The sequence below is a fragment of the Pseudophryne corroboree genome, chromosome 3, assembly GCF_028390025.1.
Source record: "Pseudophryne corroboree isolate aPseCor3 chromosome 3, aPseCor3.hap2, whole genome shotgun sequence".
NCBI lineage: Eukaryota > Metazoa > Chordata > Amphibia > Anura > Myobatrachidae > Pseudophryne > Pseudophryne corroboree.
Genome location: NC_086446.1, coordinates 710558505 through 710580285, shown reverse-complemented (window position 1 = coordinate 710580285; position 21781 = coordinate 710558505). Strand labels below are relative to the sequence as shown.

Here is a 21781-nt window from a genome sequence, read left to right as displayed (position 1 = left end):
CCCGGCTTCTATCTTCCGGCTCTGCGAGGACGGCGGTGCGGCTCTGGGACGGACGGCGAGGGTGAGACCTGCGTACCGATCCCTCTGGAGCTAATGGTGTCCAGTAGCCTAAGAAACAGCGCCTAACATTAAAGTAGGTCTGTTTCTCTCTCTCCTCAGTCCCTCGATACAGGGAGTCTGTTGCCAGCAGGCTCCCTAAAAATAAAAACCTTACAAATATACTTTCTTTCAGGAAACTCCGGAGAGCTCCCTGTAATGCACCCAGTCTCCTCTGGGCACAGTAGTAAACTGAGGTCTGGAGGAGGGGCATAGAGGGAGGAGCCAGTGCACACCCATACCTAAAGTCTTTCTTAAAGTGCCCATGTCTCCTGCGGAGCCCGTCTATCCCATGGTCCTTACAGAGTCCCCAGCATCCTTTAGGACGTAAGAGAAAGAGGAGCAATGAGATAGCTGGATGACTAAGCTAAGCGACACAAGTGTGCGGCACAAACACCTGGCCCATCTAGGAGTGGCACTGCAGTGGCAGACAGGAGGGCAGATATTAAAAAAGGTCCCAAACAGCACATCATGCAAAGAAGAAAAATAATTGTAATGAGGTAGTTGTATGACTAAGCCAAGCGACACAAACAATTGGCCCATCTATGCGTGGCACTGCAGTGGTAGGCAGGAGGGCAGATTTTTTTTAAAAAAGGCCCCAAACAGCACATCATGCACAGAAGAAAAAGAATTGCAATGAGGTAGTTGTATGACTAAGCCAAGCGACACAAACAATTGGCCCATCTAGGAGTGGCACTGCAGTGGCAGACAGAAGGGCAGATATCAAAAAAAGACCCCTAACAGCACATGATGCAAAGAAGAAAAAAAGGTGCACTGAGGTTGCTGTATGACTAAGCTAAGTGAAACACAACCACCTGGTCCATCTAGTAGTGTTACGCAGTGGCTGAATGTCGAGAGTGGGCCGCAATTGTTCGGTCCACTGACAGCATCTACAGCACGCTCCAGTCACTTTAAAAAAAATCTGCAATTGGTGGACTTATACAGCAGTACCCCAGGACTTATAAAGCAGTGTCACACAGGATGGCACTTTTCAAAAACTAGGCCCCAAACAGCACCTCATGCAAAGATGTCAAAGAGGTGCAAAGAGGTAGCTGTATGACTAAGCCAAGCGACACAAACAATTCTAACTGGAATTATACGTCCAAATCACTGGAATAATATGTCCAAATCACTGGAATTAATTGGCAAGATCACTGTAATTAATAATTATACGTCCAAATCACTGGAATTATACGTCCAAATCACTGGAATTAATTGTCAAGATCACTGTAATTAATAATTATACATCCAAATCACTGGAATTAAATGGCAAAATCTTGCTATCGCCTGCCTAGTGAAGTGGAATCTAGATGGGATTTGGTACCTGGGACACAATACCTCCATCAATTGTCTAAATCCCGCTGCACTAATGGCGGATACCGGACGCATGTCTAACACCAACATAAGTGTCAAGGCCTCAGTTATGAGGGCGTCATGTAACATAGTAACATAGTATCTGAGGTTGAAAAAAGACAATTGTCCATCGAGTTCAACCTATTTGTGGTGTCCTATGCATGATGATTTGACTAAAATTTCTGACTGATGCTGCTGTCAGCCATTGCATTTTATCCCTATTTATAGTAACTATAATGCATGACTATGCACCATACCCCTGGATATCCTTATCCAATAGGAATTTATCTAACCCATTCTTAAAGGTGTTGACAGATTCCGCCATTACAACTCCCTCGGGCAGGGAATTCCAAACACGTATTGTCCTTACCGTGAAAAAGCCTTTACGCTGTATTGTGCGGAATCTCCTCTCCTCTAACCTGAGCGAGTGTCCACGAGTCCTCTGTGTTGATCTAACCAAAAACAGGTCCCGCGCAAGCTCTGTGTATTGTCCCCTTATATATTTGTAGATGTTGATCATATCCCCTCTTAGTCTTCGCTTTTCCAATGTAAACATGCCTAGTCTTTCAAGCCTTTCCTTGTATTCCATCGTCTCCATGCCCTTAATTAGTTTGGTCGCCCTCCTCTGTACCTTTTCAAGCTCCAGGATATCCTTTTTGTAGTACGGTGCCCAGAACTGTACACAGTATTCAAGGTGTGGCCTCACTAGTGATTTATATAACGGGAGTATAATGCTCTCGTCCCTAGCATCAATACCCCGTTTTATGCATGCTAATATCTTATTAGCCTTCTTTGCTGCAGTCCTACTTTGGGTACTACTGCTTAGCTTGCTATCTATGAGGACACCTAAGTCCTTTTCCAGTACAGAATCCCCTAATTTTACCCCATTTAGTAGGTAGGTGTAATTTTTGTTCTTGTTACCACAGTGCATTACTTTACACTTGTCTGTGTTGAAGCCCATTCTCCATTTGGCTGCCCATGCTTCTAATTTAACTAAGTCGTTCTGAAGAGACTCGGCATCCTCCTCTGTATTTATAGCCTTACACAATTTGGTATCATCTGCAAAAATTGACACCATGCTCTCTAGACCTTCTGTTAGGTCGTTAATGAAAATATTGAACAATAGCGGTCCTAATACTGAGCCTTGCGGCACACCACTTAGCACTTCAGTCCAAGTTGAAAAAGATCCATTAACCACAACGCGCTGCTTCCTATTATCTAACCAGTTTTTGAGCCAAGTGCATATTGTGCTTCCTAGCCCTGTGAAGCTGAACCACTAGTCTTGAACATAGGCCAGGGCCTCAGCCGTTCCTTGCCACTCCGTGTCGTAAATGGCATATTGCCAAGTTTATGTTTCTCCTCAGACCATTTAAATTTCTTTTTTTGGGTCTTTTTACTGAACTTTGGCTTTTTGGATTTTACATGCCCTCTACTATCACAATGGGCATCGGCCTTGGCAGACGACGTTGATGGCATTTCATCGTCTATGTCATGGCTAGTGGCAGCAGCTTCAGCACTAGGAGGAAGTGGTTCTTGATCTTTCCCTATTTTATCCTCCAAATGTTTGTTCTACATTATTTTTCTGGAGTTATATAACACAATATGTGGCACAGGAATGACTGATGGCCAGGACACTACCTCTGGTCTGATGCAGCACAACACAGCAACACTGTAAGGGACTTGTTGTTGTTGTTATTATTATTATACGGCAGCAGTGGACATATCGCAGCAGCGTATACCACTGTGACTGGCTCGTCACTGGAATGACTGATGGACAGGACACTACCACTGGTCTGATGCAGCACAACACAACAACACTGTAAGGGACTTATGCAGCTACACTGGATATATGGCAGCAGAGGACACCACCACTGTGACTGGTCACTGGACTGATGCACAAGAGACTTCCCCTGGTCTAATGCAGGACAACACAGCACCACTGAAAGGGACTTATACAGCTACACTGGATATATGGCAGCAGAGGCCACCACCACTGTGACTGGTCACTGGACTGATGCTGCACAAGAGAGACACCACCCCTGGTCTGATGCAAGACCACACAGCAAAAATGCAAGGGACTTATACAGTAGCCAGCAGCACTGGGGACATACAGCAGCAGATGACACCAACACTGTGACTGGCTGGACTGATGCAGCATAATACACTGACTACACTGGAATGGACTGAGCAGCACAACACAGCACAAGACTCAACACATCCTCTCACTACACTCTCCGAGCCTGAAGTGAAAATGGCCGCGACGCGCGGCTCCTTATATGGAATCCAAATCTTGCAAGAATCCGACAGCAGGATGATGACGTTTTGCCTCATTCTGGTTTCCAAGTCAGGCTTAGGTACCTCTGTTCCCAAGAGACATAGGGTGTTATTCAGACGTGGAAGTAAACCAAAGAAAGCATGCAACTGGACAAAACCATGTTACACTACAGAACACCTCCCAACATCTGTATCTTCTAAGTCGGGACCCCCGCGCGGCCAAGCCTAGTGCCACCAAAAGGGGCATGGGGTGTGGCAAAGGGTGTGTGGCTTCGAGAAAATGAAGCGTTCACGGGCCAAGCCTCCAATTTTAGTCACATTGCGGTCATGGCCAGCGCTCTGTAAGCTGCTGGCCATTGCCCAGTCCCTCTGGCTCCCTCAGCGTCTATTGACCTCTGCTCTGCTTTGCACTAAGCAGAGTAGCAAGTGACAGGGGGTCTCCCCCCTCACCGCCGGACACTGCGGCCTATGGAAGGGACAGCAGGACAGACCCAGAAAACGGGACTGTACCGCGAAAATCAGGACAGTTGGGAGGTATGCTACAGGTGGACAGATGTAACATGTGCAAGAAAGATTTAGATTTGGGTGGGGGGTGTCCAAACTGAAATATAATTTGCAGTGTAAAAATAAAGCTGTCTAACATTTGTGGGCTACATACAAAAGCAGCCAGCATTTACCCTGCACAGAAAAAATATAAATGTATTTCCTCCCCTTGCATTGCAAAATGGTTTGTTCCAGATAAAAACTTACAGGTATATGCTTTTTTTGCCTTACTTCCAAATCTGAATCAAGCCCTTTGGTTTTAACTGCTTTATGAAGAGTTCATTGGTATGATAGAATTCCAGCTTACTGTGCCAGCCTTATTTTGGGGCTCCCCTTGTATATTTAGGTATAGGTGTTGATGTTTGTGCTTCTAGTGCAATACTGTATATATTTATACACACCTTTTGGGGCTAATTCAAGGTTGATTGCGAAATAAATTTTTCCTCTAATGGGCAAAACCATGGGGGTAATTCTGAGTTGATCGCAGCAGCAAGTTTGTTAGCAATTGGGCAAAACCATGTGCACTGCAGGGGGGGCAGATATAACATGTGCAGAGAGAGTTAGATTTGTGTGGGTTATTTTGTTTCTGTGCAGAGTAAATACTGGCTGCTTTATTTTTACACTGCAATTTAGATTTCAGTTTGAATACACCCCACCCAAATCTAACTCTCTCTGCACATGTTATATCTGCCCCTCCTGCAGTGCACATGGGCCCTCATTCCGAGTTGTTCGCTCGGTATTTTTCATCGCATCGCAGTGAAAATCCGCTTAGTACGCATGCGCAATGTTCGCACTGCGACTGCGCCAAGTAACTTTACTATGATGAAAGTATTTTTACTCACGGCTTTTTCTTCGCTCCGGCGATCGTAATGTGATTGACAGGAAATGGGTGTTACTGGGCGGAAACACGGCGTTTCAGGGGCGTGTGGCTGAAAACGCTACCGTTTCCGGAAAAAACGCAGGAGTGGCCGGAGAAACGGTGGGAGTGCCTGGGCGAACGCTGGGTGTGTTTGTGACGTCAACCAGGAACGACAAGCACTGAAATGATCGCACAGGCAGAGTAAGTCTGAAGCTACTCTGAAACTGCTAACTCGTTTGTAATCGCAATATTGCGCGTACGTCGGTCGCAATTTTAAGAAGCTAAGATTCACTCCCAGTAGGCGGCGGCTTAGCGTGTGTAACTCTGCTACATTCGCCTTGCGAGCGAACAACTCGGAATGAGGGCCATGGTTTTGCCCAACTGCTAACATATTTGCTGCTGCGATCAACTCAGAATTAGGCCCCATGTGCACTGCAGATATAACATGTGCAGAAAGAGTTAGATTTGGGTGTTGTGTTCAAACTGAAATCTAGATTGCAGAGTAAAAATAAAGCAGCCAGTATTTACCCTGCACAGAAACAATATAACCCACCCAAATCTAACTTTCTCTGCACACAGGGCCGGTGCAAGGTTTATTGGCACCGTAGGCAAAACTTCAGACTACACCCCATCCTCCTTTCCTCCTCTTTTATTTATTATTTCTGTTCGGCGTTGAAGCATGCACTACATCAGCAGATCCCCCTGTTGTGCAATTGTATAAAAATATCTACAAACTGGTGATGCCTAACCCTAACCCTCCCTTTCCCGCTGCCTAACCCTAACCCTCCCCCGCCGGTCCATAACCCTAACCTTCCCTCTGCTTTCCCCTTCTTCACCCTAAACCTAACCTCCTAAACCTAACTCCAGTGCGTCCCGCTATCAGGACGTTCAGGAAGCCGTCTGTCGGCATCGGTATGTTGACGCCGGAATGGTGTCCTTGTTCAGGATGCTGGCGTCGGTATAGCGACCATCGGTATCCCATCCGTTGGTTAGGTAACTGCTTCCCATTGTCACCCATACACAGCTGTCACCCACTGTCACCCATACACAACTGTCACCCACTGTCACCTATACACAGCTGTCACCCATACAACTATCACCCACTGTCACCTATACACAGCTGTCACCCACTGTCACCCATACACAGCTGTCACCCACTGTCACCCATACACAGCTGTCACCCACTATCACCTATACACAGCTGTCACCCATACAACTGTCACCCACTGTCACCTATACACATCTGTCACCTATACACAGCAGTCACCCACTGTCACCCATACACAGCTGTCACCCACTGTCGCCCATAAACAGCTGTCACCCACTGTCACCTATACACAGCTGTCACCCATACAACTGTCACCCACTCTCACCTATACACAGCTGTCACCCAAACAACTGTCAGCCACTGTCACCTATACACAGCTGTCACCCACTGTCACCTATACACAGCTGTCACCCATACAGCTGTCACCCACTCTCACCTATACACAGCTGTCACCCATACAACTGTTACCCACTGTCACCTATACACAGCTGTCACCCACTGTCACCTATACACAGCTGTCACTTATACACAGCTGTCACCCACTGTCACCCATACACAGCTGTCACCCACTGTCACCCATACACAACTGTCACCCACTGTCACCTATACACAGCTGTCACCCATGCAACTGTCACCCACTGTCACCTATACACACAGCTGTCACCCACTGTCACCTATACACAGCTGTCACTTATACACAGCAGTCACCCACTGTCACCCATACACAGCTGTCACCCACTGTCACCCATACACAGCTGTCACCCACTGTCACCTATACACAGCTGTCACCCATACAACTGTCACCCACTCTCACCTATACACAGCTGTCACCCATACAACTGTCACCCACTGTCACCTATACACATCTGTCACCTATACACAGCAGTCAGCCACTGTCACCCATACACAGCTGTCACCCACTGTCACCCATAAATAGCTGTCACCCACTGTCCCCTATACACAGCTGTCACCCATACAACTGTCACCCACTCTCACCTATACACAGCTGTCACCCAAACAACTGTCAGCCACTGTCACCTATACACAGCTGTCACCCACTGTCACCTATACACAGCTGTCACCCATGCAGCTGTCACCCACTCTCACCTATACACAGCTGTCACCGATACAACTGTTACCCACTGTCACCTATACACAGCTGTCACCCACTGTCACCTATACACAGCTGTCACCCATACAACTGTCACCCACTCTCACCTATACACAGCTGTCACCCACTGTCACCGATACACAGCAGTCATCCACTGTCACCTATACACAGCTCTCACCCACTGTCACCTATACACAGCTGTCACCCACTATCACCTATACACAGCTGTCACCCATACAACTGTCACCCACTGTCACCCATACACAGCTGTCACCCACTGTCACCTGTCACCCACTGTCACCTATACACAGCTGTCACCCACTGTCACCTATACACAGCTGTCACCCATACAACTGTCACCCACTGTCACCTATACACAGCAGTCACCCACTGTCACCCATACAGCTGTCACCCACTGTCACCTATACACAGCTGTCACCCATACAACTGTCACCCACTCTCACCTATACACAGCAGTCACCCACTGTCACCCATACACAGCTGTCACCCACTGTCACCCATACACAGCTGTCACACAATCTCTCACTCATCTCGCTCGGAAAATTTCTTCGCATCGCAGCGATTTTCCGCTTAGTGCGCATGCGCAATGTCCGCACTGCAACTGCGCCAAGTAAATTTGCAAAGAAGTTTGGATTTTTACTCACGCCTTTTTCATCGCTCAGGCGATCGTAATGTGATTGACAGGAAGTGGGTGTTTCTGGGCGGAAACAGGCTGTTTTATGGGCGTGTGGGAAAAAACGCTACCGTTTCAGGGAAAAACGCGGGAGTGGCTGGAGAAACGGAGGAGTGTCTGGGCGAACGCTGGGTGTGTTTGTGACGTCAAACCAGGAACGACAAGCACTGAACTGATCGCACTGGCAGAGTAAGTTTCGAGCTACTCAGAAACTGCACAGAGATGTCTTTTCGCAATGTTGCGAATCTTTCGTTCGCAATTTTAAGATGCTAAGATTCACTCCCAGTAGGCGGCGGCTTAGCGTGTGCAATACTGCTAAAATCGCCTTGCGAGCGAACAACTCGGAATGACCCCCATGGTTTTGCCCATTAGAGGAAAATGTGATTTTGCAATAAACCTTGAATTAGGCCCTTAGTGTATATTAGGAGTGTTTGCCACATGGCAATTTTAGGGAAGTACACATTATAAAATACCAAGCCTTGGACGCTATTGTTACAGTATATTCTAATGTTCCTGTTGTTGACATACTGTATAAATGATATAGATGTGTCCTCGTTCATCTTACACACAATAGGTATGCACATGTTGCGTATAAGACTAGCTGTGCCGAACTGCGTATAGTCGCACCCATGACTATACAATGCTCTTCATATGGGCCGCGGGTGCAAGGGTACACATGCACCCATGCCCGGGCACTCTTGCCACGACTACATTACTGCAATGCGTATGCATAACAGGTAAGATTAAATGGGAACTGTATTTACCAGTTAACCTACAACTATTTATATTAGTACAGCATGTCCACAGTATTATTATAGTATGATAGTATGATTTGATACTGTATATTTATCTACTATATAAAAGCGAAAATTTGTCCTTCTGTCTTTCTATACAAATCCACAGTTTACAAGCTATGATCGTGAAATTTTACATATGAGGGTATTAAAACATGGCAGAGGCAACTAAAACAATTAGATATCCCTAGCACCACTAGGGGGAGGAGACAGCAGCACAGAGAATATCAGCAGACAGCATAACTCCAGAATTGCTGGAGCAATGTACTCAAAAATTGGTACAGATATGCCTTACAATCTGGTAACAAATACTGTGCGGGTAAGACACCCCTAGCACGCCTAAGGGTGAGGCAGCAGCACAGAGTTTTTCAGCAGACAGCATAACTCTGGAATGCCTGGAGCAATTTACACCAAACTTGCTACACATATGACTTACACTCTGGGAACAAACTCTCTGGGGGTAACACACCACTTGAAGATAAATAAAGTGTATAATTGCGCTTACACTGTACAAGGATGTGTGTATCTTGGTCTGAAGCTCTCTTAGGTTTCAAGACAAAAAATGAGCAATGGACCAGAGAGGGAAACCTTTTCAATGATAGAAAAAGACAAAAAACACAATAGTGCAAGTATGTCAAAACAGAGTGTGGTTCCCTTTAATGGTCAATTATCAAACTCACAAACGTAGGTTTTTTGAAAGCATGTCAAATTATGATGGGTCGTGGGTATGGAACACGAATGGATGGTGCTTCTTCCTTATGGGAGAGTGGAGGAACTGGAAGAAAGTAAAGTGCAATAGTGCAAAAACCTCATGTGCAAAATGGCAGTTTTAATTAGCACCGAAAAGCACTCACAAACATATATAAAAAAACTTAAAGCAGCTGTGGCTACACTTGGACGTTTTCTTGGACTTGGAGCTTCACTGGGAACCCCCCTTTGAGTATCCGGAACTCTGTGGGACTTTCATGAGACTTATCCCTTGATAAGTATAGACTCCATCCATCAGCTTTTATTACACGCTCTGTTTTTATATATGTTTGTGAGTGCTTTTCGGTGCTAATTAAAACTGCCATTTTGCACATGAGGTTTTTGCACTATTGCACTTTACTTTCTTCCAGTTCCTCCACTCTCCCATAAGGAAGAAGCACCATCCATTCGTGTTCCATACCCACGACCCATCATAATTTGACATGCTTTCAAAAAACCTACGTTTGTGAGTTTGATAATTGACCATTAAAGGGAACCACACTCTGTTTTGACATACTTGCACTATTGTGTTTTTTGTCTTTTTCTATCATTGAAAAGGTTTCCCTCTCTGGTCCATTGCTCATTTTTTGTCTTGAAACCTAAGAGAGCTTCAGACCAAGATACACACATCCTTGTACAGTGTAAGCGCAATTATACACTTTATTTATCTTCAATTGTATACCCTTGAAATTTTTGTGAATATTTCGCAAAGTGTATGTGCTGCTTGTTTTACAGTGTACTCTGCGCAGTTATCACAACACCTTCTTTCTATTTGTTCTGGTAACACACCACTAGCAACCCTAGGGGTGGGCCAGCAGCACAGAGTATATCAGGACATGCATGATATGTCAGTGATGACAGGGCTGCATGTGACAGGCCCAGTGACATAATGTGAAGAGGAGAATGGAGGCATCAGGAAGCCACAGACTGAGAGTTATATAGTGGAAGTAGCACGGTCTCCCAGCAGCACAGAGTATATCAGGAGATACATAATGTGCTACGCTATATAAGAAACTGTAAATAAATCGATAATTTCACAGGGGCACTGACATGATGTGAGGAGGGGAATGGACGCAGCAGGAAGCCACAGACTGAGAGTTGTATAGTGGGAAGAGCAGGGTCCCTTGGGTGAACAAAAAGGGGTCCGGCCACTACATAAAGTGCGTCAGGGAAGCAAGATATGCCTATATACTAGATCTCCAACCAACGTAAATTAACGAACAACTATCATTCTAATTTACCATCCTCATCCCGTAGCAAAGCACGGGTATTCAGCTATCTACAATGTTATTTATACTGTGTGTTTAATATTTACATTTATTTTTTGTAAACAGACATTCTTAAAATCCCGGGCAATGCCGGGTACTCCAGCTAGTATTCAATATATAAGCTGTATTTTATTCATATTTTTTACTGTTGGTGTCATGATGAATGTGTTCTTTGTAGCTCTGGTTTCCTTGGTGATGGGTATACATGTGCTTTATCACCGGGTTCCCCTGGCATGATGACGTCACTTATGGTACTCCGAGAGAATACTGTCGAAGCTTGCCGAGTAAGTATATAATGGTCAATGATCCAAATGTGGACATATATAGTAACACAAAGTAACAACCTGTTGCAGCATGCTGGGCACATCAATTGCGCCAGATTTGAATGTCCCTCCTATAAATGGCTGTCTCTGAACACTATTCAGTGCCAGATTATAGGCTCCCATACCATGCTGCAGCTGCAGCCTTGTGCTAATTGTGACACAGTGTAAACTACGTTCCTGGTTCCTGTTCCCTGTGCCATCCCGGATTCCTGTCTCCGTGCTTCATTCCTGTTCCATTCCAGGTACCCATCTCCTTGTGCTTACTCTGTGTTCCTGCTGAATCACTTTACTGCAGTCTGCTATTCCAGTTTCTGCTACAGTGCATACAAGCCTCTGTATCTGGAAACCCAGACAGAGGGCCGCAACCTGCTTATCAGGTTCAGCTAAGTCCAAACCACCCTGCATGGTTCCCTCGTGAACATTACCGGACCATTAAACTCTGGGTCTTTATTCTGGGCCTCTTTCAATCCCACGATCCATCCATGACTTTGTGACACAACCACACATTATCACAAATCGGAGGTAATGAAGAAAAAATATGTTATTAGAGTGGCTGAAGAAGGGAGAGAAATAGTCCTCCTCAGTCTCCAAAATCGTACATAGGTCCTCCTCGGTTTGCATATAGACATGGCCCAAATCTAAAGGCTCTTCTAGTGGCTGCAAATTACTCTGAAAAGACCCCTAAGAAAAGGACCCATTGGTTAACCAGTAAACCTGGTGAATATAAGTCCTTTGGATGTACCAGTTGTCAATTTATTTTTACAGGCAATATATGTATTAACCTGCAAGGTCAGAGGAAATACAGTATCAAATTTAGGGCCTGATTCAGACCTGATCGATGCTGTGCGTTTTTGCAGCAGTCTGCGATCAGATAGCTGCCGCCCATGGAGAGTGAAAACCCACCCCGTGCAGTTGTGCGATCGCATGCGTATGGCGTGCAAAATTTCCGCCAGGCAGCAGACAGCTGCAAATCCGTTTGCAACTCACTCACTATCAAATTATTTTTCCATACTGTGCAGTCTGTGCGTAGCCCAGGACTTACTGCTACAGTGCAATAGAATCAGGCTGATCACGTTCGGAGCTGATGTCACACACCCGCCCTGAAAACGCATGGGAAAGCCTGTGGTTTTCCTGACACTCCCAGAAAATGTCCAGTTACCACCCAAAAATAACCTCTTTCTGTCAATCAGCTTGCGATCGTCCGTGCAATCGAAATTTTCGCACCATCCCGTCACTGTTTGGCGATGTGCCTGCTCATTGCGGTGCATAAGCATGTGCAGTCATTCGATAATTGCCCGCTGCGCGATTTCACAGGTCTGAATCGGGCCCTTAGCCTGGATTGCAATAGCAGATTTGTGGTTTTCATTTTGAAACAATCATGTAATCTTATCTATGTGGGCAAAACAAGAAGGGTGCTAAAGGAACGGTTAAGAATTAAGAAGTATTTAGGATCAGCAAATTCCCAGCTGGATGTTCAGAGCCTACCTGTGGTGAGATTTTTTTTGGGGGGGCAGAAAAAAACACAGAGTGGGGCAACAAAAATGCTTTATCATTGACCATATTCAACCACTATGAAGAGGAGCGGACAGAGGGAAAAGAGCTTCTCCTACAATGAAAATGGACAGTGTCGGACTGGGGCATGAAGGGCCCACCTGGGGGATACTGTTGTAGGGACCTATGCTTAAGGGTGTGGCCAGGCTCCACTGGGGCGTGGCCAGCCACCACAGAGGTTTGGCTAACCATGACAGAGTACACGTTCTGTTCCCCTTGTAAATAAATAATAAACCATGTTCTTGTGAAGTATAATGCAACATAAGCATAATGCTTAATTCAAGTGCACTAGGATAGAGTCTGGAACCTGATCCCTAGAAGAGGAGGAGGGCCCACACGCACTGAGGCCCACAGGTGGTTTCCACTGTTCCCCTGTGTGCCAGTCCGACCCTGAAAACGGAGATGGATTCACAGGCTTAATACCCTGCCACCTCAAGGCTCAATGATAATTACAAAATGAGATGATTTCTATGAAGATATTTTGATCATTTTTCAAAACTTATAGGGATCCTTTATGTTTGTATGCTAATGCTTTAGAGACGCAGCTGAGTGTCTCATAGAGATAAATGAAATGTTGCATGATGACACTGTTTTATATATTTTTGGGGGGCACCACTGAGTGTATCAATCAGTACTTCTTTCCTACCACATTCATATGTTTGTGGATGATTCAACATGTTACGATTATTGCTCTCTGAGTAACACGATGTGGTACATAAGATATAGCTTGTCATTATTATAATCTTTTATTTATATGGCGCCACAAGAGATCTGCAGCACCCGATTACAGAGTACATAAACGAATAATCAAAACAGGAAAATAGCGACTTACAGTTGAAGACAACATAGGACAAGTACAGGGTAAATAAACACAACGACATCAGCAGATGACACTGAAATAAGTTTCAGGGTGGCAGAAAACTGCAGGATTTGGTGCAGTTGAAGATTATTAAATTAAGAAAAGGATAAGTACATGAGGGAAGAGGGCCCTACTCATGAGAGCTTACATTCTAAAGGAGAGGGGCAAACAGACAGAAGTGACAGAGATGGGGTAGACAGAGCGTGGAACAGAGGGTTAGGATGAGATTTGGCTGGGTTTGGTGAAGAAGTGAGTCTTGAGAGCCCGTATTAAGTTTGTAGAGAGGTGGAGAGTCTAAGGGGGAGAGGTAGAAAATTAAAGAGAAAGGGAGCAGCACGTGAAAAATCTTGGAGATAGGAGTGGGAGGTAGTAATCAGTAGGCAGGAGAGCCAGCGTGCATTAGCAGAGCGAAGAGGACAGGTGGGAGTGTAAAGGGAGATAAGGTCAGAGATGTAAATGGGAAAGTAGTGAGTCTGAGCTTTGTAGGTGAGTGTGAGAAGCTTGAATTTGATTCTGAAAGAGAAGGGAAGACAGTGAAGGGCTTTTAGGAGAGGGGAAGTGGACATAGTGCGTTTGGTGAGGAAGATGAGGTGGGCTGCAGCATTGAGGATAGATTGGATTGGAGAGAAGCATTTGTCAGGAATGCCAGTCAGGAGGACATTACAGTAGTCTAGTCTGGAGATGACCAGTGAATGGATAATGATCTAAGTAGCATCCTGGGTGGGAAAAGGTCTGATCCTGGAAATATTTTTGAGATGAAAATGGCAGGTTTGTGAGAGGTGCTGAATGTGTGGTTTGAAGGAGAAGGAGGAGTCTTGGATTACTCAAAGACAGCGCACTTGGGGGCTACAGGAGATAGTCGTGCCATCAATGGATAATGAGATTGTGGGAGGTGAGGCTGTGCGGGAGGGTAGGAAGATGATCAGCTAAGTCTTAGACATGTTGAGTTTAAGAAAGCACTGGGACATCCAAGAAGAGATAGCAGAGAAACAGTTGGAGATATGAGTGAGAAGAGCGGGGAAAACGTCCGGGGAGGAAAGGTAGATTTGAGGAGCATCAGCATAGAGATGATATTGGAAGTCAAAAGAACTAATGAGTTCACCTAAAGAGGATGTATAGAGAGAGAGAAAGAGAGGACCAAGAACAGAACCTTGGAGGACACCTACAATTAGTGGAAGTGGGGAGGAGGTGGAGTCATTAAAGGAGACAGAGAAGGAACGTTCAGATAGGTAGGAGGACAGCCAAGAGAGGGCAGTATCATGCAGACCAATGGAGTGAAGGATTTGCAGAAGGAGAGGGTGGTCCACAGTGTCAAAAGTAGCAGAGAGGTCAAGAAGAATAAGCAGAGAGTAGTGGCCCTTAGATTTGGCAGCATGGAGGTCATTGCAGACTTTTGTGAGGGCAGTTTCAGTGGATGTAGAGAGGACGGAAGCCAGACTGGAATGGGTCAAGCAGTGAGTGTGAGGAAAGAAAGGAAGTAAGGCGGTTGTACACAACACTTTCATGGAGTTTGAAGGGAAAAGGGAGGAGACAGATTGGTCGGTAGTTGGAAAGAGTATTTGGATCAAGGGTAGGTTTTTTAAGAATAGGAGAGATGATTGCATTCTTGAAGGCAGAAAGGACAGTGCCTGATGAGAGGGAGATATTGAGAATGTGGGCAAGATGGGAACAGGCAGAAAAAGAGAAGGGAGGCAGGAGGGGATATGGTCAGGTGGGGAGGTAGTGGGGGGGAGGAACAGATGAGGACCATGACTTCCTCACCAGATACAGTACATGGGAGAAAGATGTGAGAGGGGTGGGAAGGGGTGGTAAGCGATAGGAGGTGGCTGGTTGCTGATGGTCTGGTGGGAAGTGATGTCCTGATATACTGTATGGAGTCAATTTTTGAATGTAAAGTATGTGGCAAAGTCAAGAGCAGAGAGTGAAGAGGGAAGACGAGGTGGAGGTGGGCAGAGGAGTGAGTTGAGAGTGGAAAAAGAGACGCCAGGGGTTGGAAGACTGGGAGGAGATGAGGTTTTTTGAAATTGAGTATTTATTTATTTATTTATTTTTTGGGGGGAGGACATGTGAATAGTTTCTTTTTAACAGGTCTGGCTATTACTTCTGAAATTGGCTCTTGTTGTTACTTGAGTCTTTTGCAACTCCGCTTTGTGTTTTAATATGCTGTTTACTGTATATCATCCTGCAGATGTTGTGGATATGAAACCGTTTTGAACATTGCTCTTGCAGCTTGTCTTTTTTATGTCCTTGAAACACTACTGTGTGTTTCAATGTGTTGTTTATATTATCTTGTGGATGCCTTTGTGTTAATTTTACACCCGCTTTTCTGATGGTTCTATTCGTTATATAGTCTGTGACTGCACTTTGGGAATTTGTGGTTGCCACTCTCTGTTATATGTCCAAACTTGGGCCATTTACCATTAAATACTTACTTGCATGCGATGATAGTATTCTCTGCCTTAATATGTCCAATGATATGTGTCTTAGTATACTACAGTATGTGATATATCTAATTTATGGGAAACATATAACATCAGTGGATGAGGCTGAACATATCTGTATATACATATTTACACACACACACACACACACACACACACACACACACACACACACACACACACACACACACACACACACACACATCTAGACTATTATATGAATGCTGCAATAAGTTTAAGAGCAAGGTATCCGGTATTGAGAACCAAGGGGGAATTACTAGCAAAGGTTAAACAGTTTCACTTAAATAAGTATCAATTTTGAGCAAGAAAGGAGCAGTTGGTAGGGGTTACGTTTATGTGACCGCTGGTCACAATACCGACGCCGAGATCCTGGCATCTGAAAATCCCTATGGTCGGCATGCCGTCCAACAGGGACTATTCCCACTCATGGGTGTCCACGACACCCAATAGTGTCAATATAACCTGTGGCGAGCCCGCAAGGGGCTTCGTTGTGCTTGCCCCCCTGCCGGCAATCCGAAAGCCGTGATCCCGCCGTCAGTCACACATACCCAACGCATTGGTAGGTATGCAAGTACTAAGTGGCTGATTCAGAGGTGGACACAAATGGCTGCATGGACATTGCCGGCCCATCGGACATCTAAGTAACCCTCAGATAACTCAGACGGTCCAGCAAAACTATGCTGTGCAGGACCAATGAAACTCCCCTTTGACAATAAAACTTCAGAAAATCCTCAGCTCACGCACCTTTAGTTAGATATTCCAGAGCCTGTTTTTGATAACGCGGTTTTGATTCATTTGTAATCCGCAAGTACTGCAGTGTGTAAACAAATCTAGAAAACTTTGCTATGTTGTGGTTCCCAAGTGATTCCGGCATACGAAGTAGTTTGTCCATGTTAGCGATAGGATTGCCAATGAGATCACCTGCAAAGACAACCTTTAATAGTTAATACAATTGGAATAAAACTAACAAATCTCTACTTGCTAATCCTAATAATATGCTGCAGTCTCTCAGAGTTTATTACCCAAGGGTTTTCTCACCCAGTACAATGATGCGAGCACGTGCGGAACCTGCCACCAGTCTTTCTGGTACTTGGAAGTCAACTGGGATTTTCTCACGGTTATCTGGAAAGAAATAACAATAATTTATTTGAGAACTCAAGATAGTTAATAAAAAGTAAAACAGTTAGTGGACAGTTACAGATGTAAGTAAAAGTAATATTCAGTTATCTGGATAATATGTTCTCATAACAGTCCCAAAAATGTAATATTTTGGAAAATGTATTACATTGTGTAAATAATAGCCATAAAATGCTGATTTAATTTAAGATTCAGCCTATCGATTGATGCTTCTTACCATTTGCAGTTGCATGTTATGCTTGTACTAAAACCCCACTTAACCTACAAATAAACACACAGAGCCTTGTACTTGGTGAACATTTTGTTATTTTAAATACACTGGAAAAGGAGATGAAGAATGAAAGGTGGCAGCAAAGGCATACATTTGTCAGCTGTACTCATAAGGGTACACCAGTTAGATCTACTACCACTAGCACTCACTAAGTTCTCATCTTTGGTTGTGACACTAGCCTACCTGGGTCTGGATTAAGCCTTGGGGGTGCTCAAAGCACTTAAGACAGGGGGTCCCCAATATAAGGTGGGGTATATATATTAAATTGTGCATACCTCCCAACATGTCCCATTCCAGGAGGGACAAAATACTCTCTACCTGGACTTCACACTTAATATTAGTGATGTGCACCGGAAATTTTTCGGATTTTGTGTTTTGGTTTTGGATTCGGTTCCGCAGCCGTGTTTTGAATTCGGACGCATTTTGGCAAAACCTCCCTGAAAAATTTTTGTCGGATTCGGGTGTGTTTTGGATTTGGGTGTTTTTTTACAAAAAACCCTCAAAAACAGCTTAAATCATAGAATTTGGGGGTCATTTTGATCCCATAGTATTATTAACCTCAATAACCATAATTTCCACTAATTTCCAGTCTATTCTGAACACCTCACACCTCACAATATTATTATTAGTCCTAAAATTTGCACCGAGGTCGCTGGATGGCTAAGCTAAGTGACCCAAGTGGCCGACACTGTTACGCACACCAGTGCTAACAGGAGTATACCGGTGTATGAACAGAGAGGGATGCGAAGCAAATGAACTCACAGACAGTATAACATAACATACACAGGAGGTGATGGAATAACTAATAAACACAAAGTGAACGGAGTAGCCCAAAGGCTCAGGAACTGGGTGTCTCCCTAGTGTCAGGAATGCTCAGATGGAATAGAGCGGACAATGAAGCGAGATGTAGTGATTTAACATGTGGAGCACCCGAAATGATGTTGCTAAGAGCAACAGAAAAAACCCCAAAGGGTTACCAACGGGTGTGGGAATAAACTCCTTGGTCAGAGATAGAAATATAGACACAAGGAGAGTATCCACAATCCTAACCCCCACTTGCAGGGCACAGGTTCAGCTTACTGCCACTAAACTGACACCTGGACGCCCTGCACAGTGAGGAAGGATTAAGCAAGCAGGTCTGAGAGTACAGCCGCAAACCTGCTGGGTTCACAGAATAGCAAAAGAACCCCAGCAGGTTAAACAACTGACTCCACTCTTACTGCTAGGTCCGGATTGGCAGAATGAAGTACCGAATCCCAAGGCCTATTTGCAGTAAGCAACAAGTAAATACAAAGTCACACAGTACTAGCTAACTCTCTGGAACTGACTAACAAACAAAGATTCAGCAGCATTTGCCTAGCCTGAGAGGATGGTTTATATAGCAGGTGCTGTCCACGCCCCACTCAGACCTCACAGACTGTGAGCACAAAACCAGCGCCGGATTCCCTGCCGTGCACAGAGCCTGTAACCACTACACAGTAAAAATCCGGACCGGAGTATCAGCTACGCTCAGGTTACTTCGCTAACACTTGCCTCCCAGTTGCCATGGCGATGTGGCAGCACAGAGCAGGAGATCCTAACAGTACCCCCCTCTGACGAGGGGTCAAAGAACCCCTACCACCGGGTTTATCGGGGAACTGCGAGAAGAAAGAGCGTATCAGTCTGGGGGCATGAAGATCACAACTGCGCACCCACGACCGCTCCTCCGGGCCATACCCCTTCCAGTGCACCAAAAATGACAGCCGACCCCGAATCATCTAGGAGTCAAGAACCCTTTCAACCACAAACTCCCTCTGACCCCGTATCAGAAGAGGAGAAGGTCTTCCACTGGAAGAAGGATTACTAACCGCCAGTTTTAAAAGGGAACAATGAAATGTTTTATTGATACCCAATGAACGGGGCAGATCTAACTGAAATGCCACCAGATTGATAACCCTGGTGATCTTATAAGGGCCGATGAACCGGGGGCCTAACTTATGAGATGGCTGTCTCAACTTCAAATTCTTGGTGGACAACCAGACGAAGTCTCCTAATTTGAAGCTGCAGGGTCTTCTCCGCTTATCAAAAACTCTTTTGGTCACTAATGACACAGACACAAGGGCTTTCTTCACTTTCCTCCAAATAATCCTAAGGGCCGAAACCACAGAGGAACCCCCAGGCGTGGAATCCAGGAGGTCAAAAGAATTGGCCTTAGGATGATGCCCATACACACAAAGGAAGGGAGAGATCCCTGTAGCAGAGTGAGCTGCGTTGTTATAGGCAAACTCCGCCATGGACAGATGAGCAACCCAGTCATTATGACACTTGGAGACATAACACCTGAGGAACTGCTCCAAGGACTGGTTCACCCTCTCAGTCTGCCCATTAGACTGTGGATGGTAGCCTGACGACAAGCTCACAGAAATCTGGAGATCAGAACAAAATGCCCTCCAGAATTTGGCCACAAACTGGGATCCACGGTCAGAGACCACATCAAGTGGCAACCCGTGGAGGCGCACAACATGCTGCATAAATAACTCAGACAGGCATCTGGCCGATGGCAACCCAACCAGTGGAACGAAATGCGCCATCTTCGAAAACCTGTCAACGACAACCCAAATGGCTGTCATCCCCGAGGATTTGGGTAAGTCCACCACAAAATCCATGGAAATGTGGGTCCATGGCTTAGATGGAATAGAGAGTGGATGTAATGGGCCAACAGGAACCCCTCTAGGAGTTTTATTTCGGGCACAAACGTCACATGCCCGAACCCACTGGTCCACATCCCTAGCCACCGAGGGCCACCACACCGCCCTAGACAGCAACTCCCGAGTTCTGGCAATACCCGGATGCCCTGCCGACCTCTTGGCATGGAATTCCAGGAACACTCGCTGTCTTAACCTAGGAGGCACAAACAAGAGACCTACCGGAATGTCTGGAGGAGCCTGCTCCTGTGCTCTAAGGACTAATGACAAGAGGTCCTGGGTAATGCCCACTTTAATACATGATGGGGACACAATGGGCAATGGCTCCTCGGTGGTCTCTTGGACGGGAGCAAAACTCTGCGAGAGCGCATCAGCCTTGATGTTTTTTGACCCAGGGCGATATGTTATCAAAAAATTAAAGCGAGCAAAAAACAAAGCCCATCGTGCCTGCCTGGCATTGAGCCGCTTCGCTGACTCTAAATATGCCAGATTTTTATGGTCGGTGAGAATTGAGACCACAAACTTAGCCCCCTCAAGCCAGTGTCTCCACTCCCCGAGTGCATCCTTTATAGCCAACAATTCCCGGTTACCCACATCATAATTCATCTCGGCAGACGAAAATTTACGGGAAAAGTAAGCACAGGGATGAAGGCGATTATCAGACACCCCCATCTGAGAGAGCACTGCCCCAATACCTATCTCAGAGGCATCCACTTCTACCACAAAAGGACGCTCTGGATCTGGGTGTCGCAGCACCTTGGCCGAGACAAATGCCCTTTTGAGATGGTCAAAGGCCACTTTGGCCTCATAAGACCAGTGAGCAACATCCGCCCCTTTCTTAGTGAGTGCCACCAAGGGGGCCACTATAGATGAAAATCCAGCGATAAACCATCTATAAAAATTCGCAAAGCCCAGAAAACGCTGAAGCGCCTTCAAACTAGTGGGCTGCACCCAATCCAGGACTGCCAGTACCTTAGAACCCTCCATTTGGAAACCTTCTGAGGAGATAATATACCCTTGAAATGCGATTTGCTGGACTTCAAATTCGCACTTCTCCAGCTTCGCCCCAAGCTGGTGGTCTCTGAGTTTCTGGAGGACTAAGCGTACATGCTTCCGATGTTCCTCCAGGGAATGGGAGAAGATTAGGATGTCATCTAGATAAACAACTAAGAATCTATCCAAATATTCCCTGAGCACATCGTTTATGAATTCCTGGAAGACTGCCGGGGCATTAGAGAGCCCAAAAGGCATCACCAAATATTCATAATGCCCTGAGTGGGTATTAAAGGCAGTCTTCCATTCATCCCCCTCTCTTATTCGGATTAGATTGTAAGCACCGCGTAGGTCAATCTTAGAAAAAATGGTGGCAGTACGAAGCTGGTCAAACAAAACCGAAATGAGAGGCAGTGGGTACGAGTTTTTAATCGTGATACGGTTCAATTCCCTGAAGTCGATGCAGGGTCGCAACGAACCGTCCTTTTTACCCACGAAGAAGAACCCCGACCCAACTGGGGACTGTGAGGGTCTGATAAATCCCTTAGCCAAGTTCTCCTGAATGTACTCTGCCATAGCCTGAGTCTCAGGACGTGACAGGGAGTACAACCTGCTCTTGGGAAGCTTTGCATCCGGCAACAAATCAATAGCACAGTCATAGGGGCGATGGGGAGGTAGTACCTCCGCAACTTTTTTGGAGAACACATCCGCAAA

At 45.6% G+C, this 21781-nt stretch overlaps 1 protein-coding gene across 2 annotated transcripts in view; it reads right to left on the bottom strand.

Moving 5' to 3' along the window:
• Positions 1 to 21781, bottom strand: part of LOC135056667 (alpha-2-macroglobulin-like) — a 502865-nt gene that overhangs the window by 119753 nt on the left and 361331 nt on the right. For both annotated transcript variants that reach the window (XM_063962110.1, XM_063962111.1), the window contains 2 exons: positions 17021 to 17104; positions 16727 to 16903 (listed from right to left, as the gene is read on the bottom strand). In XM_063962110.1, the coding sequence (XP_063818180.1) occupies positions 16727 to 16903; positions 17021 to 17104 (261 nt within the window). The remainder of the gene's footprint in view (positions 1 to 16726; positions 16904 to 17020; positions 17105 to 21781) is intronic.